The 18,529-nt window shown below is 36.7% G+C and overlaps 1 protein-coding gene across 10 annotated transcripts in view; it reads left to right on the top strand.

Moving 5' to 3' along the window:
• The window catches only part of LanB1 (laminin subunit beta-1), a 229,242-nt gene that overhangs the window by 112,757 nt on the left and 97,956 nt on the right, over nucleotides 1-18,529 (top strand). For all 10 annotated transcript variants that reach the window (XM_070094540.1, XM_070094536.1, XM_070094535.1 and 7 more), the window contains 5 exons: nucleotides 1,855-2,016; nucleotides 3,554-3,674; nucleotides 6,116-6,243; nucleotides 10,721-10,916; nucleotides 13,517-13,714. In XM_070094540.1, coding sequence (XP_069950641.1) covers nucleotides 1,855-2,016; nucleotides 3,554-3,674; nucleotides 6,116-6,243; nucleotides 10,721-10,916; nucleotides 13,517-13,714 — 805 coding nt within the window. The remainder of the gene's footprint in view (nucleotides 1-1,854; nucleotides 2,017-3,553; nucleotides 3,675-6,115; nucleotides 6,244-10,720; nucleotides 10,917-13,516; nucleotides 13,715-18,529) is intronic.

The raw sequence follows: 18,529 nt of genomic DNA, 5'->3' as shown, positions 1-18,529 counted from the left end.
AATGCAATAAATGTCTAATTACAAAAATACTTTGTTTCAGAACAATTTGAAAGTTCTTTCATGATTAATTATTAAGCTATGTAATCCATTTAATTCTTCATGAATTGTAAATTAAATCTGAAATGGTAATTTGCAGGACCTTCTTGTCTTTGTTAATTCATTTAAATGTTAATATTTTTAAATTTGTTATAATACAATAAACCCTCTCATAATGTTGGGGGACAGAGGTGAGGTTAGGTTAGGTTAGGTTAGGTAAGGATTGTTAGAAAATAGGACAAAAGTCATCCTCTTGTGAAAAATAGCATTGTGTAAGGTGAAGAACATATTGGAAAATAGGGTTACATTCTAGGCACTTCATAAACTGCCCAATAACTTTTTATGAAATACGTATCATAATAAATAAATTTTTTTTAATTTATTATTACCTTACAATCTAAGTAACATTGCTTGTTGACCTGGAAATCTGTGGAGAAGATTGACATGGCTCATCTGGGCTGAGGTGGATGACTGTTGTACTTGTGTTGATGTGAATGCAGATTTATTAGTAATTGATGAATGGATTGGAGTGGTCAAGTACGTATTCTGTAATGTTAAGAGAGACATGTGAACATAAACTAGGACATATTTATTTAAAAATTATTTTGGTCCTGGGACCGCAATCACATAACATACACATGGTTGAGAACAACAACAAATATAGGTAAAAATGTGAGGTATCATAGTTGAGTGATGTCCTGGGTGATGTTTGGAATTCATTGCCAGTGAATACCAAAGGAACCCTGTCTGTAAATCAATTCAAGACTCTTCTTAAAAGTCACCTACTCACCCAGAACTAAATACTCCGTACTTAACCTTAGCAAATCACTCTCCACCGCCTCAGATTACAATTGCTCACTGTGTTACTCCTCTAGCCTCAGAACCCCAAAAGTAAATGCTCAGAGTACAATAAATTCTCATTTTAATGCAAATATTATAATGCAGATGTTGAATAACATATTTGACCTAAGTATAACCTTTTGTATAATTAGTGCAACCTAATCCAACTATGTTTTGTATGTCTAATGTTAAGTAATCAGCAATCTGTTAAGGTTAGACTGCCCGTAATGCCAAGGCATGGTAGTGGCTCTCTTTGCACTACAAATTGTAAACCCTCACTGTAAACTATCTATGTATATATACTCCCTACAATATGTCAATCACATAGTAAACTAGCTAAGAAATAAAAAATCTAAATCTAAATCTATACTAGTGGGGTTCGAGATGGCATCAGGTTCCTAGTGAGGTTACATGTGAGGTGGTTGGGGGTTTAACCTGGTTGAATATTAAGTGTGCCAGTGTTTTGATATATTGTGGTTTCCAACTGTTTGATATACAGTTTTTGAGACAGTGATTAATGAGGCTTCCAGGCATTTTCGGCACTTAAGGTTAGGTTCTGCGCACTTCATTGTATGTTCCTTAGGGTATCTTTGTAGGACTGAAGCATCGCTTACATTGCCCCTGTTGTTAACAGTCTAGGTGATTGTATGTGGTATTGGTGACAGTCCAAGAGGAAAAGTGCTGTGATTCCTTTCAACACAATGGAACTTCCCTTCCATAGGCCAGACTTGGAGGGTAAAAAATCCCAGCTTATGGAGTGTTATATCAAGGGTTTCCTCATACTATGAAAGAAATGTTTTAACTTTAATAGCATTCAGCTAAAATTGTTGTAGTACTCTTGCATTATGAGAAGGTTTACTGTAGCATTGTAACATGATAACCATTCTGTCTTTAAATTATTTTATTTTTAAAACCTGTTCTCTGGCAAAATCATATGTAGTTGACTACTTAATACATATATTATTTCTTTTTATTAAGAATTGTCAAGTTGTGATAAGGGAACCTTATCGAGATGGACAGGTGACTACATGGACCGGCCTAGGCTTCATGCGAGTGTTTGAGGGCTCCTATCTTGAGTTTGAGATTGAAAACATTGAAACAGACATGGAATATGATCTTGTAATTCGCTATGAACCTCAGGTAAATTGTCATTTTACTTGTTGTTTACTGATAAACTAATGAAAAAAATGTCATAGGAATTTGTAGAGAACATATGATGACTTCAGCCATTTATAGACTCCAGTTCCTATGATAATTGACTGTATATCTGATACTTCGTGCTATCCCACATACTTTGAGGGAGAGATCTCCACAGAGTGGACAGTGTTTCCTGTTTTACTGGCCAGCTGTGTAATCTATTTATGGTCATGTAATATTGTACTCATAAAGTTGTATCATCTTATAGATAAATTACTTCTGTTTTTACAACTAGAATAAAGCACTCTGCCATGTTATATTTTTTTTTTCCACAGCCATCATGTGGAACAAATTAGTAACCTATGTTTTTGAAATTGAGACACATGTGCAACATCTGGGTATCTTTATTGTAGACGTTTTGCCATCCAGTGGCTTTATCAATACAAATTCCAGGACATAACTTGAAGACAGGAGAACTATTTACAGAAGATGAGGTAATCAGTCCCTCAACCTAGCAGTAGGTGCGAAGAGCACCGTAGTCGTGGAGATTCTGAAGCAGAAGCAAGTAACGTCAGGTGGAACGTCAGGTGGAAATGGGACAGGTAGCAGACGAGGGCATAGTCACTGGTAGGCGGGATTCCCCAGTGGAAGTAGGTCCTACCCAAAGAGATGGGTTAGTTGTAGTTGTCGTAGTCGTGAAGGCTATGTACATGTCCTCAAAACATGTACATAGCCTTCACGACTACGACAACTACTACTACAACTAACCCATCTCTTTGGGTAGGACCTACTTCCACTGGGGAATCCTGCCTACCAGTGACTATGCCCTCGTCTGCTACCTGTCCCATTTCCACCTGACGTTCCACCTGACGTTACTTGCTTCTGCTTCAGAATCTCCACGACTACGGTGCTCTTCGCACCTACTGCTAGGTTGAGGGACTGATTACCTCATCTTCTGTATATAGTTCTCCTGTCTTCAAGTTATGTCCTGGAATTTGTATTGATAAAGCCACTGGATGGCGAAACGTCTACAATAAAGATACCCAGATGTTGCACATGTGTCTCAATTTCATCTTGTCGGTACTGTATACCATTCTTGTACAACCTATGTTTTTCATGACACCTTAAATGTCCTTTCTTTCAAGTAACCTCTGTAGGGCTATCCTTTAGATTATTTTTCCAGTCTTTTTTTTTCTCTATTTTTCTTTGTTGGCACAATTCAGCAAGCAACCTTACTTGCTTATTAGCCATGACAGTCAGTCTGCTGTTACCTTAAGCTAACCAGGTGAGCACAAGTAGGATATGGTCTGTACTTAGCAGATGGAAGATTGAGCCTGCAACTTATCTTACACTGAATTATCCAATCTTGTTTGGCACTTCACATGTATATAAGTATAAAATAAAAAAGTTTCCACCTAAGCTACCTGGTTGTTCACACCTAGCTCTTTAGCATTATGTTTTATTGTTTTTTTTATCTTTTATTTATTGTATGTACAGTATATCTTATAAAACCTTGTTATCAGTGTTTAATTTTCAACAGTTTCGTGGAGATTGGGAAAATGTTATGGTGACCATTGAGCGTCCTGAACCTATTGATGCCAATGGACCCTGTGGAAATAGTCGGCCAATAGATGACCAGATAATAGTTAGTCTGCCAGACAGTATGTACATAATTAAATTGTTTGTCAAATATAATAAGGCTAGATTTACATGAATATGTGTCAAGTCATAATGAAATAAATTTCCTTGCCAGAAAGTAAGCTTAATACAAAATGATTCAAATGAAGCTTTTTATAAGTTCCCAGACTGTTTGAATACTTGGACATCTTCCTTCACACTTCCTTCCCTCACCCCACTTATTTACTTCCTCTCACAAAATATCCCCCATCCTTCATCTCACTCCCTCCCTGTCTTGCTACCTTTCTCATCATATCTTTTCCTTCCCCCCACTTCCTTTTTCCCCAATCATCCTCACTCTTTTTTCATCTCTTTGTTCTACCTCCACTGTCATCCTATTTCCTCCCACCCTCCTCCTTTCTTTTCCATTCCTTCCCTTTATCTCCTCAGAGATATAATCCCAGAGTTCATTCAACACTTTGTAATTCTTGGAAATAAATTTTGACTTTGAGTTGACCTTCTCTTCCTCCCCTTCTCTTTTCTTCATTCTCCTGCTCTTCCTCTCTCCCTCCCACTTCCTTCTTTCCTCTTCTTCATTTACTCCAATTTCCTTTTTTCACCCTCCACATCTACTCGTCTCCCTTACCTCTACTCTTTTACGCTTTCTCTGTTTCCTCTCCCATTCCGTCCATTCTTACTTGCCCACACTTTTTGTGACTGTTTTGTGTTTACGTTAATTTGTACCATAATTACTTTGCATCTTGTATTAAAAATTAGCAAGGTAAATGCTCCAGTGCCAGCAAATATTAATAAGACAATTGCAGTTGTGTGTAAGGGGACTAAAATACAGTGGAGCCCCACCTTACGATATAATTTCATTCCAGAAGTATGTTCAGGTGCCGTTATCGAACGAATTTGTTCCCATAAGGAATATTGTGAATTAGATTAGTCCGTTTCAGACCCCCAAAAATACACGTACAAAAGCACTTACATAAATACACTTACACAATTGGTCGCATTGGAAGCTGATCGTTAGGCGGGGGTCCACTGTATATATTATGGTGATACATAGTACTAGCTGACCTTCTTGTGCTTAATTCATATTGCTTTCTGATTATTAATCTCTATGCTGTGTATGACTGGAATGCTAGTTACTTTATCATTTAACCCTTTGAGGGTTCATCCTGTAGTTCTATGGCCTTGAAACCAGGGTCCAAGCCATAGTATTATGTCATGAGCTCAGCTCACTCAGATAAGCTGTGAGCAGTAAATTTGGGCCTAGATATGAGAGAATGCATCTATGTGGTAAGTGTGCACCATGTAAAACAAATCCTGCACCACACAGTGCGTAATAATAAAAAAACTGCGACCGTTTTTTGGATTAAAACAGTGAATTTGTGGTGTATTTTCGTACGGTTTTTACATTTGTATTCACAGTTTCTTGGTCTCATTTGATAGAATGGAAGATATATTACAGAAATAGAGATGATTTTGGTTGGTTTTTATTACTGAAAATAGCTTGAAATTGAGCTCAAAATAGTGGAAATGTTCGATTTTTGCCAATGTTCTAGAGTAAACAAATCGCATCAAGCGTCCAATACACATCAGCTGGTGGGTCTGATATGCATTCCTGAATGCCCTGATATTATTTATACAATTATTACAATATTGCATAACAGTAAAACTTCTATTTTTTTTGGTGTGAATAATAATTCTTTATGTGAATAAAAAATTAAAATGGAATTCATCTGTAAGGCCTGGAAACATAACTGATAAATAAAGGAAATGTTATTTTAGTGCCAGGAATGCCTTCATTGTTTTTTGGGACCCTATTTTGAAAATGGAATATTTTGAACTTTGTATGAAATTGGCCAAATTATCAATTTCTGATCACTTTATTGAGTAGTTCAAATAGATGACTGGGCAATTTCTTGTGCTCAGTAGATAAAATGGAACACATACTAGCAAAATAGCTAAGAATTTGGTCTAATGGAACAGTGTAATTGGCCGAAAATAGGACTCACAGTGAGCAAAATTGCCCATGGGTAAATATCGCTGACACAACAAAATTCATGGGAGTGTAATTTCATCAATTCTTGATCAAATTTCGTATTTTTTTGTCTTGCTACCTTCAAAAAAGATTCTCGACCATTTCATAAGTTTTTTTTTTTTTTTACCCTTTGGGGAATTTTTAGATTAGGGGTCTGGACCCTCAAAGGGTTAAACACTATATTAAGGCTATTAAATATAGCAATTGAATTTGTTGTATATATATATTAAATTTTTTTTTTTTTTTTTTTTTTTGCTTTTTTCCTTATGTGCAATATAAATCAATGTAATTTTATTTTAAACAATATTTTTATCTGACCTCTATTGCTCATAATTTTCTTTTCTTACACTTATCCTTATCAGAACATAAAGGACTTATGACACGTGCTTAAATTGTCAAGACCTTTTCATAAGAATTATTAAGTTTTTGCCACAGGTCGCCGGCAAGTGACGTTATTTCCACCAGTGTGTTTGGAGGCTGGGAAACGGTACAAAGTACGTGTCGACTTTAGACGCTCCAATGCTCGCACAGATTCTCCATCTGCATCAGTTCTTGTTGACTCTGTAAGTGTACAATTATTGACAAATCATGTTAGATAATTTCTTTTTCCATCACTGGAAATTTTAGAGAAAATTTTCAGTTCAAGGACTTAGAGCTACCTTTCCCATCCTTGGATTAAACCTGATTACCTCTTATCCCCTAGGTGCAATCAGAACCTTACAGGTTTAGAACTTCCCCAGCATTGGGTTTTGGCAGAAGGAGCCTGTGTATTTTTTTATTTTGCCCTTCACAAAGAACATTATTTCTGTAAATAGTGCATTTGACAATTTAAATAAGTAAATGAAGAGATAAAAGGTGAGAGGTGCAGTGACTGCACTGAAGTTGGAGTGAGAATGTTCACTCTCGAGGATCATCTGACCTGTGATGTCAGCACACTTCTGACGAAACAGCGATCTAATGAATGATGGCGAATGTGTTTCCATATACAATGGAACCTTGATGTACGAGTTTAATCTGTTCTGTGACCTAACTCGTAACTTAGTTTGCTCATATATCAAATCAATTTTTCTCATTTAAATTAACTGAATAGCCATTAATCCGTTCCTGCACTCTGGAGGCAAGAAAAAATACTTGAATATGACTCTGTTTTCAACTGTATGCCTTATTTATCTATCACAATTCATGTAATATGACAAAAACAGCATAATTAACACAGAAACATGATATATACTCTAGAATGAATAAAATAGGCCATAATATGGTGGCAGCGGCAAAAGCGTCCACCATTTCCTGTCCCACTTTGACTATAGTATGTGTTCCCATGCTCTTATTGTAAGAGAAAACAGAGTATTTTTGAGGCTAACTGCAGTAGATCACTAGTTTTCTAAGTAAAACACTGAAACAATGTATTTATAAATAAGAAATATCGTATATAAAAACATAATAAGTTATAATACACTACAGAATGTAAAGAAATATTAAACTTTATATATAAAGTGTATATGTACTTACACACTTGGAGCAGAGATGGTGGGGGAGGTTGAGGGTGGGGGATGTTGAGGGTGCGGCGTATGATGTCAGTGGCTCTGTAAACCTCCAACAACAACAACATTGTTTTGTTTGATTGCTGAACTTAACTGATACAATTTGTTTTGTAAAGTAAAAGGACACAAGTGCAACTAATGTGACATTTATTGTGGCAACGTTTCACTCTCCAGGAGCTTTATCAAGCCATTACAAACAATACATGGACACAGAGGGTATATAAAGGCTCAGAGTGAGGTGCAATACTAGTGAGGTACCATTTCGATGTTCACTAGTGGTAGTAGTAGTAGTAGTGGTAGTGACAAAAGTAATACAATATGGTAGAGCAATTAATTCGTACATGTATTGTTTGTAATGGCTTGATAAAGCTCCTGGAGAGCGAAACGTTGCCACAATAAATGTCACATTAGTTGCACTTGTGTCCTTTTACTTTACATATTGTCGGTAATTCTACCAACTTTATTACAATTTGTTTTGTTTAATCACTGAACTTAACCGATACAACTTGTTCTGTTTAATCACTGAACATAACTAATACAGCTTTAATATCTACATATCGTAGATGTACTGGCTAAGTCTATGGAACTCATCCTCTTTTTCTTCTCAGCACTGTCCTTTGCATTTATTTTCTTAGGACCCATGGTTAGAAAAAAGAAATTTGGACAAATGACTACAAAAAAGTTCAGGCAAGCACGAAAGAACTGCTCCCACAGTGATGTAAACATGTGTACTGTTTACCGGATGTTTTGGCATCAGCTGTGCCAACTAGTGGCAGCATTCTGAGTATACCAGGAAAATTGTATGGTAGGGTTATTATTGAAAGAATTAGAGGTAAGACAGAGAGTAGGATTGCAGATGAGCAAGGAGGTTTTAGAGTGGGTAGGGGGATGTGTAGATCAAGTCAAGGTTCCACTGTATTTGGGGTTACGTCAGTGGGAGACTGTGTGAGGTTGCAAAAAATTACAATAATTTGCCACCTCTCTTTCTAGAAAATATAACATGAGTGAATCTGATTTTCTGTATTTTTTTGTATTCTGAGAAAGAAAACATTAAAACCTGAAAGAGGTTAAGAGAAAGAAAAAACAAGTTTTACCATAATCTACATAAGACAGTTTCAACATTATCAGAATACATAAAACAAGGAGATGGATAAGGACCAGCCACTAAAACTCACTCAAGCTACACTTCTTCCAATTTTTCATTCTTTATTCTTCAACACAGTACCTGCACTCTGAAGGAGAGGTAGCGGTGTTGCAATCAGAGAGTAATCTGAATTGTGATATCAGCATACAGTGACTAGATGAATTATAGTGAATTTGTTTTCTTCTTTGGATCACCCTGCCTTGATAGTATAGACACTTGCGAAGGTTCAAAAAAAAAAAAAAAAATCAGACTGCATTGATCTCAAAAAAAAAAAAAAAAAAAAAACAATTGCAGTGGAACCTCGGTATGTCACCTTAATTCATTCCAGAAGGCTGTTCGAGTGCCGCTCTGTTTGAGTATCGAACAAGTTCTTCCCAACTAATTTTCTGTTTGGTTGGTTGTTATCACTAATCTTCGTAGCACCCCATGGTGACTTATTTATACAAATAATACAAAAAACACCAAAAAATGCAAAGAAACACGAAATAGTTTACAGCAAAGTTCTGGCAGGTCGTATTTATTTGGTCGAGTGCTAAGCTTTGTTTGAGTAAGGAGCTGGTCGTATACCAAGATTACTCTGTAATTGCCTCCAGCTTCCTCTTTGCTGCAGTATTTGAAGAAATGACCACACCTTCCCTCAACACCCTAGCATTTATTGTTCTTACAACCTTATCTTTCTTTCTTTCCACACACCGGCTGTATCCCACCGAGGTGGGGTGGCCCAAAAGGAAAAATGAGTTTCTCCTTTTACATTTAGTAATATATACAGGAGAAGAGGTTACTAGCCCCTTGCTCCAGGCATTTTAGTTTCCTCTTATAACACGCATGGCTTACGGAGGAAGAATTCTGTTCCACTTCCCCATGGAGATAACAGGAAATAAACAAGAACAAGAACTAGTAAGAAAATAGAAGAAAACCCAGAGGGGTGTGTATATATATATATATACATATGCTTGTACATGTATGTGTAGTGTGACTTATGTGTAAGAAGTAGTAGCAAGACGTACCTGAAATCTTGCATGTTTATGAGACAGAAAAATGGACACCATCTATCCTACCATCACGTAAAACAATTACAGGCTTTCGTTTTACACTCGCTTGGCAGGACTGTAGTACCTCTCTGGGCGGTTGCTTGTCTACCAACCTACTACCTATGGCAACCCTGTGAAGGCTTACTCAGCCAGGGCTGAGTAAGGAAAATTAGTGAATAGAAAAAGAAATAATAATTCACAAAGATAAACGCTTTATTATTTATTAATGCAAAGATAAAACATTGAAATATGAAGTTGTATCCTACTTGAAAGAAAAATGAAAAATGAAATGAAAAATTGCCATTTGAATCCAACGCTAATATGTACAAGTAAACTGGGGTGTCTGGTTGATGTTGACACCGTCTTGTAGAAATTGTAGTCGATGATGATGTGGGGAGGGGGGGGTGACAGGTGTTGAGTGACAACCCAACGACTAGTTCTTCACAGAGTCTATAGCCTTGAATAGTCAGTCCAGATGACAGGAATGCAGGTTCTTTACCACTACAAAGATGAGGGGTAGTGTCCTGTACAATTAATCAGGTAGGTACATTATAAGGTGACGTCCCAAGACCGTTTTCAGTCCGTCTCCTTCAACACTTCTCGTTGGTTAGCAGGTGACCCAATCTGTCATTCCAAGCTGGAAAGAGAGACAGGTTACCCACTGCTTAAGAAATCACTCTCCATGATAAGTGCAAGATACTTAAAAAAGGTGGTGATTATCGAAGTCTTATGTGGAGCTTAAAACTGAAAGGACTAAGTTTATTATTGATCAAAAGTGAAGCTTTCAACCAATATCCACTAGAATAGGAGCAGAGGTTTTTACTTACAGTTGTGCTGGGAGCTGTGAGTCGAGTGATTACTGTTTGGCTGGAACCCCACACGTCACCTTTCGGGGTGGGGAGAAAGGGAAGGGGGAGGGGATAGCGGGAGCGAGACTGACCCTACCTTAACAAGCAGCCGGCACTCAAACTATCGTTACCATATACTCGCTCGCTACTCTTATCTGTTGAACTTTTCCCTCACAAATCCTATCTATAAATACATTAAACAACCATGGTGGCATCACACATCCTTATCTGAATCCTAGCCATATTTTAAGCAAATTTTTTTTTTGTTTCTGATACACATCCTAATGTATGCCTCACACTTTCTCGTAAAAGCTCAATACAGTTTTCAAATAAACAGTTTAAAGATTATGTATTTAATTTTTTTAGATAAAGATAATACCTATAAGCTCTTGGCCTGTAAATTAAAGTATTTAAAAAAAAAAAATTAAGGAAAGAAGAGCTGTCATACAAGAGCCATACATTTATACTTTCAGATCATGTTGATTCCCAGAGCTGAAAAACTGCCATTCTATTCTGGCTCTCCTGAGGGTGATAGCCTTCGTTATGAGTACGAGAGGTATCGCTGTAGTGAAAGCTTTTATGAAGGCCAGGATCTTGCCACAGTTCCTGAAGTCTGTAAAGATAATCACCTTGACAGCATTGGCTTCTATGTTTATGGACAAGCTTTCTGTAAGATCTACCAAATTTTTTGTTATAATATTTTAGTTTTTCTAAGATTAAAGGTGTGATAGTATTTTTTATTTTTTTTGTGTATGTGTATGTGTTTTGTTTGTTTTATTCATGATGGTAATTTTTTATAGTTTGTTAATTTTATCCTTGTTGGTATGTGTGTTGTATTTTTTATTGTCAAAATTGCTGAGTGATCTTCACAGTCAAGGCACTCTTCAAATTTCATAACTAATTGCCTTCGTAAGATTAACAAGTGTAAGTACAGAGCACTGAAATTGTCACTTTAATTAATATTAATTACTGTACTAGGAGCCTGTTTTTTGTCTCAATATGGTGCTGTGGATGATGTGCATTGCACTGGTAGGTAGGTTACACACCAGTAGGTTATGACTAACAGGGGAGGCAGTTCAATATAGCATCAACCTTGGCTAGGGAGACTTTGAGAAGCAAAAGCTTCTTGTAGATAAATGGTTCAAAAAACTGACAAGTTGATAAACACTTGAGTATCTTTATTGAGGAAACGTTTTGCCACACAGTGGCTTCATCAGTCCGTACAAAAGAGAATGGTGAAGAACAGGAGGAGTTTGAGGTAATCAGTCCCTTAACCTTGAGTCAATGTAATCGGTCCATCAATCTTGAAAAGAATACAGCATATGTGTAAAGAAGTGGCTTATATACTGTAGACAGGTGAGGTGAAGCAGCTGTAGGTGGTATCTAGCTTGGCAAATCCAAATGTGGAAGTAGGTCATGCTTAAAAGTTAGGCATGTGAAGAATTCCCTGTATTAAGGTCCCAAGATGTTGCTGTGTCTGATAGAAATGTAGATACATGTAAATGGTTCAAAAAATGACAAATTGATAAATTAGACACATGTGCAACACTTCGGTACCTTTATTGAGGAAATGTTTTACCACACAGTGGCTTTATCAGTCCATACAAAGGAAAATGGTGAAAAACAGGAGTAATTTTAGGTAATCAGTCCTTCAGCCTTGTGTCGATGTAATCAGTCCACTGTGTGGCAAAACGTTTCCTCAATAAAGATACCCAAGTATTGCACATGTGTCTAATTTATCAGAAGCTTCTTGTCACTGATGGATTTATGATACAATATACTATGCCATACTACAGCAGTATTTAACTTGTTTTCACAGATAATTGAAATTTCTGGTTGGTTCTTAATGAAAATTACTTTTACAGTATTTACATGATATAGATTAAATGTTATTTTTAAGGAAGTAGTAAATGGTGTATCATATCATTTTTAATAAATCCTTTATTATAAAGAATTAGAATGCAAAATTTTTATGTAAACTATAATGGACCTTTACCTGGAACCAAAGATAAAAGAACCGAGTTGCAATTTAACTTATATTGCTCCAATAACAAATATGCAAGAAGTGTGTGCAATCTGATGAGTGCATTATTTGTTTTATAACCTGCCAGAGGGCTTCAATATTGCATCATTCAAAGAGGTGTTCTTCTTAATAAGTAAAGAAAATGGAGGATCACTAATTCTATTCCTTTTTTGAGTAATGAGGTTTTGCAGTCAAGTGATTGAAGTCATTTATACTGGACATTACTATGTGAACTTGTATTGATAAGTGCTATGACTTTGATGTCATAACTTAAAATATTCCTGGCTCCTAAAGGCTCCTCACACTGCTGTCTAGGGTTATAAAATTACTCTGAAAAACACAGTAAACCTTGAGCCAGCATGTACTCACATATTTAATGATATTAATTATTATTAGGAAGGAAGGAAAAAACTCATCTCTATAAAAATATATCTAGCTTAATAATAGTAACTTATATACAACTTACAATCTACTCCAAACAACCACCACACTCCATTTCACATTAGCCCACTAGCACACTGCTACTAATGAGTTAAACAAAATAAATCATCAGGGAGACTTCATTACATACACGCCCTCCTCTTCACTTCTGCCTGGTAGACTAATTACCAGCAGGCAAAACATCATACACTACTCTCATAAACAGGCCTCTGCATACTAGGTCTGTACAAATAAACATGAGAGTACTTAAACACAAACACCTATAGTATACACTAAAAAACTTACAAAATTACCTACTCAAACTACCTCCCAAACATGATGACTTTACCCGTCACCATCTGACTCGTACTAAACTAAACACACCTCTCATCTGCTCCTGTCCTGGCCACTGCCTGACTGACAGGAATAAAACGCATTCGCTTTCAGGGAATAATACATGCCCACTTTCAGTATACTACACGGAAAATGACATTATAAAAGGAGCGTTAGTTTTTTTTTTTTTTTTTTTAACAAGTTGGCCGTCTCCCAATAAGATATGCAATAAACTCATGCTTTATATCATTACATGGTGAACAATATATTGTTACACTAGGAAAGGATATGATGTGAAAGTCTGTAAAGATGTTGATTCATTCTGTTACAGTATAACATTTAGTTGCAAAATATGTATTTTTTTAATATTAGCCATCAGGCTAGTTGGCACTTAATTCTTTAAGAGACTGTAACTTTAATGATATTTTGCATTCAGTCCCTCAATATGTCCTGTATTACATTTTTATAATTATGGCATGTTTGTTGAGCACAGCATGTCAGTGTGATGGCACAGGCAGCTACAGCAGCATCTGCAGTTCACTAGGTGGTCAGTGTGACTGCAAAACTAATGTTGTTGGACGTCGATGTGACCGTTGTGCACCTGGAACTTATGGCTTTGGTCCGGAGGGCTGTAAAGCTTGTGATTGTAGTCCTGTTGGAGCTTTAGACAACTTCTGTGAGCAACAGACAGGTGAGAATCTTCTTGTGTGCTCTTTTCAGTATAGAAAATATTGAAAAGATGTCTGTGTAGTGAGTTCATTTATACTGAACACATCCCATAAGTTACTTTAAATTACATTTGTAAAATGTTCCTCTATATTACTACTACTTACAAGAAGTCATAAAATTAAGAGGTACTTGAAGTAGAATAAGAAAATTGAACCTAAATTTTGAAAATCTTGTGAATTCTTTGAGTAGGTGGAGTGTACATCTTAATTAAAAACAATGTAAAACCTAGAAGCATTAGTGTTTGATTTAGCCCAGTTTATTACTGTATATGATGATTTGTTACAAGACTTATTGTCAAGGAAAATCTAAAATGTATCAAGACTGAAAGCAAAACATAATAGGCTAACTGTTATTTCTTCTGGTAAACATATTCTCAACATTATCTGATTTATTTCATTCTGCATACCTCAGCATATTATTATAGGCTCTTGGTTTAAGGTCACCCTAAGAAAAAATATGTACTAGATCATGACAGAAATGTTAAAAGCAGGGGGAGACATAGTGTTGGAATGGTTGGTATTTTTGTTTAATAAATGGGAAGTACAATGCCTGCACTCTAAAGGAGGGGTTTGGGATATTGGCAGTTTGGAGAGATATATTGTGTATTTTTATACCTATTTACTTCTAAACTGTTGTATTCTGAGCACCTCTGCAAAAACAGTGATTATGTGTGAGTGAGGTGAAAGTGTTGAATGATGATGAAAGTATTTTCTTTTTGGGGATTTTCTTTCTCTTTGGGTCACCCTGCCTCGGTGGGAGACGGCCGACTTGTTGAAAAAAAAAAAATAATGTATGAAAGAGGGAAAGGTACCTAGGGATTGGCGGAGAGCATGTATAGTCCCTTTATATAAAGGGAAGGGGGACAAAAGAGATTGTAAAAATTATAGAGGAATAAGTTTACTGAGTATACCAGGAAAAGTGTATAGTAGGGTTATTATTGAAAGAATTAGAGGCAAGACAGAATGTAGAATTGCGGATGAGCAAGGAGGTTTTAGAGTGGGTAGGGGATGTGTAGATCAAGTGTTTACATTTAAGCATATATGTGAGCAGTATTTAGATAAAGATAGGGAAGTTTTTATTGCATTTATGGATTTAGAAAAGGCATATGATAGTGGATAGGGAAGCAATGTGGCAGATGTTGCAAGTACAGTTGGACCCCCCATATACGATATTAATCCATTCCTGAGAGCTCATTGTATGCCAAAATTATCGGAAGGCAAATTAATTTTCCCCATAAGAAATAATGGAAATCAAATTAATCCGTGTAAGACACCCAAAAGTACTATGAAAAAAAAAGTTTTACCACATGAAATATTAAGTTTAATGCACACAAACTGAAGAAGACATGCACAGTTAGTAGTACTCTACTAACAATAGAATGTATGACACTTACCTTTAATGAAGATCTGTTGATGATTGATGGGATGGGAGGAGGGGAGTGTGTCGAACTTATTGTTTAGAAGGGAATCCCCTTCCATTAGGACTTGAGGTAGCAAGTCCTTTTCCGGGGTTAGGTAGCAAGTCCTTTTCCGGGGTTACTTCCCTTCTTCTTTTAATGCCACTAGGACCAGCTTGAGAGTCACTGGACCTCTGTTGCACAACAAATCTGTCCATAGAGCTCTGTACCTCCCATTCCTTTACGATTTGTCTAAAATGGGCCACAACATTGTCATTGTAATAGTCACCAACATGGCTTGCAATAGCTGTATTAGGGTGATTTTCATCCATAAAGGTTTGCAGTTCAACCCACTTTGCACACATTTCCTTAATTTTTGAAGTAGGCACGATGGATTCCACAACTGGCATAGGCTTCTCAGGGTTAGCCCCAAACCCTTCAAAATTTTTCTTAATTTCCATACTAATTCTCACCCTTTTTACCACAGGGTTGGCACTAGAAGCTTTCTTGGGGCCCATAGTGACTTATTTTGCAGAAACAAGCACCAAAAACACTGATAATATGGAATGTAGCGAATGTATGCTTAGATGCGAGCACACTGGCTGGCTTGTAAACACTGGCACTCACATGGACGAATCGCGTGTGGCGGGTTTTTTAATGAGTGGCGAGGCAAAATTTTTTGCATTAAAATGTATTGAATACCGAATTTAACCCTTTGACTGTTTTCGACGTATAAATACGTCTTACGAGCCAATGTTTCTGACATATATATACTCAATAATTCTAGCGGCTTCAGATCAAGTGGGAGAAAGCTGGTAGGCCCACATGTGAGAGAATGGGTCTGTGTAGTCAGTGTGCATCACATAAAAAAAATCCTGCAGCACACATTGTGTAATGAGAAAAAAAAAACTCTGATCGTTTTTTTGGAATAAAACGCAGACTTTGAGGTGTATTTTCGTATAGTATTTATCGTTGTATTCGCGTTTTCGTGGTCTTAGGTGATAAAATGGAAAACATATTACAGAAATAGAGATGATTTTCACTACTTTGACAATGAAAACAACCTTGAAACTGAGCTCAAAGTAGCGGAAATGTTTGATTTTTACCAATGTTCAGGAGTAAATAAATCACACCACACGTCCAATACATGTCAACTGGGGAGTCTAATATTCTTTCACTAGTGCACTGATATTATTTATACCATTTTTACAATAATGCAGTAGTCTGCATAACAGTAAATTTTGTATTTTTTTGTATGAATAAAAAATCAAAATAGAAAGCAATAATAATATAAGAGGGGCCGAGAGATATGACTGATGAACAGAGCATATGTTATTTTAGTGCCACGAATGTCTACCTTGTTTATTCTGGACCCTATTTTGAAATTGGCATCTCTTTTAGTTTGCGTGAAATTGGCCAAATTGCCAATTTCTGACCACCATACTGGGTAGTCCAAATTAGTAAATGGGAGGTTTCTTGTACTTAGCTGATAGATAAAATGGAGTTCTAAAGAAATAGCTATGAGTTTGATCAACTGGAACAATGGAATTGGCTGAAAATAGGGCTCAAAGTCGGCGAAATTGCCGATACGCATATGTCGCCGAGACCGCTAACTTCGCGGGAGCATAATTCCATGAGTTTTCGACCAAATTTCGAACTTTTGGTGTCATTACCATCGGGAAAAGATTCTCTATCATTTCATAAGAAAAAATAATTTTTTTTTTTTTTCAAAAATTGAGCGACATAGAATGACAGTTTCAGAGAGGGGCCTGAAACAGTCAAAGGGTTAATGTATACCAATGCCATCGAATACCGGGGGTCCACTGTATATGGAATAGGTGGTAAGTTACTAAATGCTGTAAAGAGTTTTTATGAGGATAGTGAGGCTCAGGTTAGGGTGTGTAGAAGAGAGGGAGACTACTTCCCGGTAAAAGTAAGTTTTAGACAGGGATGTGTAATGTCACCATGGTTGTTTAATATATTTATAGATGGGGTTGTAAGAGAAGTAAATGCTAGGGTGTTCGGGAGAGGGGTGGGATTAAATTATGGGAAATTAAATACAAAATGGGAAGTGACAGTTACTTTTTGCTGATGATACTGTGCTTATGGGAGATTCTAAAGAAAAATTGCAAAGGTTAGTGGACGAATTTGGGAGTGTGTGTAAAGGTAGAAAGTTGAAAGTGAACATAGAAAAGAGTAAGGTGATGAGAGTATCAAATGATTTAGATAAAGAAAAATTGGATATCAAATTGGGGAGGAGTAGTATGGAAGAAGTGAATGTTTTCAGATATTTGGGAGTTGACGTGTCAGCGGATCGATTTATGAAGGATGAGGTTAATCATAGAATTGATAAAGGAAAAAAGGTAAGTGGTGCATTGAGGTATATGTGGAGGCAAAAAATGTTATCTATAGAGGCAAAGAAGGGAATGTATGAAAGTATAGTAGTACCAACACTCTTATATGGGTGTGAAGCTTGGGTTGTAAATGCTGCAGCAAGGAGGTGGTTGGAAGCAGTTGAGATGTCCTGTCTAAGGGCAATATGTGGTGTAAATATTATGCAGAAAATTCGGAGTGTGGAAATAAGAAGGTGTGGAGTTAATAAAAATATTAGTCAGAGGGCTGAAGAGGGTTTGTTGAGGTGGTTTGGTCATTTAGAGAGAATGGATCAAAGTAGAATGACATGAAGAGCGTATAAATCTGTAGGGGAAGGAAGGCAGGGTAGGGGTCGTCCTCGAAAAGGTTTTAGGGAGGGGGTAAAGGAGGTGTTGTGGGCGAGGAGTTTGGACTTCCAGCAAGTGTGCGTGAGCGTGTTAGATAGGAGTGAATGGAGACAAATGGTATTTGGGACCTGACGAGCTGTTGGAGTGTGAGCAGGGTAATATTTAGTGAAGGGATTCAGGGAAACCGGTTATTTTATATAACCGGACTTGAGTCCTGGAAATGGGAAGTACAATGCCTGCAGTCTAAAGGAGGGGTTTGAGATGTTGGCAGTTTGGAGGGATATATTGTATATTTTTATACGTATATACTTCTAAACTGTTGTATTCCGGGCACCTCTGCAAAAACAGTGATTATGTGTGAGTGAGGTGAAAGTGTTGAATGATGATGAAAGTATTTTCTTTTTGGGGATTTTCTTTCTTTTTGGGTCACCCTGCCTCGGTGGGAGACGGCCGACTTGTTAAAAAAAAAAAATGAATTACAAAATCATGGCTCACAGTCCTATATCATTACCACATATAAATCATAAATGTTAAAGACTTCTTTCAGAAGAATAATGTTTGTTACTATTTAGCTTGCAAAAAAAATGCTGTAGCACCATACAGTGGACCCTCGGTTTTCATGATTAATCCATTCCAGAGAGTCTGATGAAACCCAGAAATC

This window comes from Cherax quadricarinatus, chromosome 46 (assembly GCF_038502225.1).
Source record: "Cherax quadricarinatus isolate ZL_2023a chromosome 46, ASM3850222v1, whole genome shotgun sequence".
Classification (NCBI taxonomy): domain Eukaryota; kingdom Metazoa; phylum Arthropoda; class Malacostraca; order Decapoda; family Parastacidae; genus Cherax; species Cherax quadricarinatus.
The sequence above is the reverse complement of the archived record's forward strand: the minus strand, read 5'-3'. Positions and strand labels throughout refer to the sequence as shown.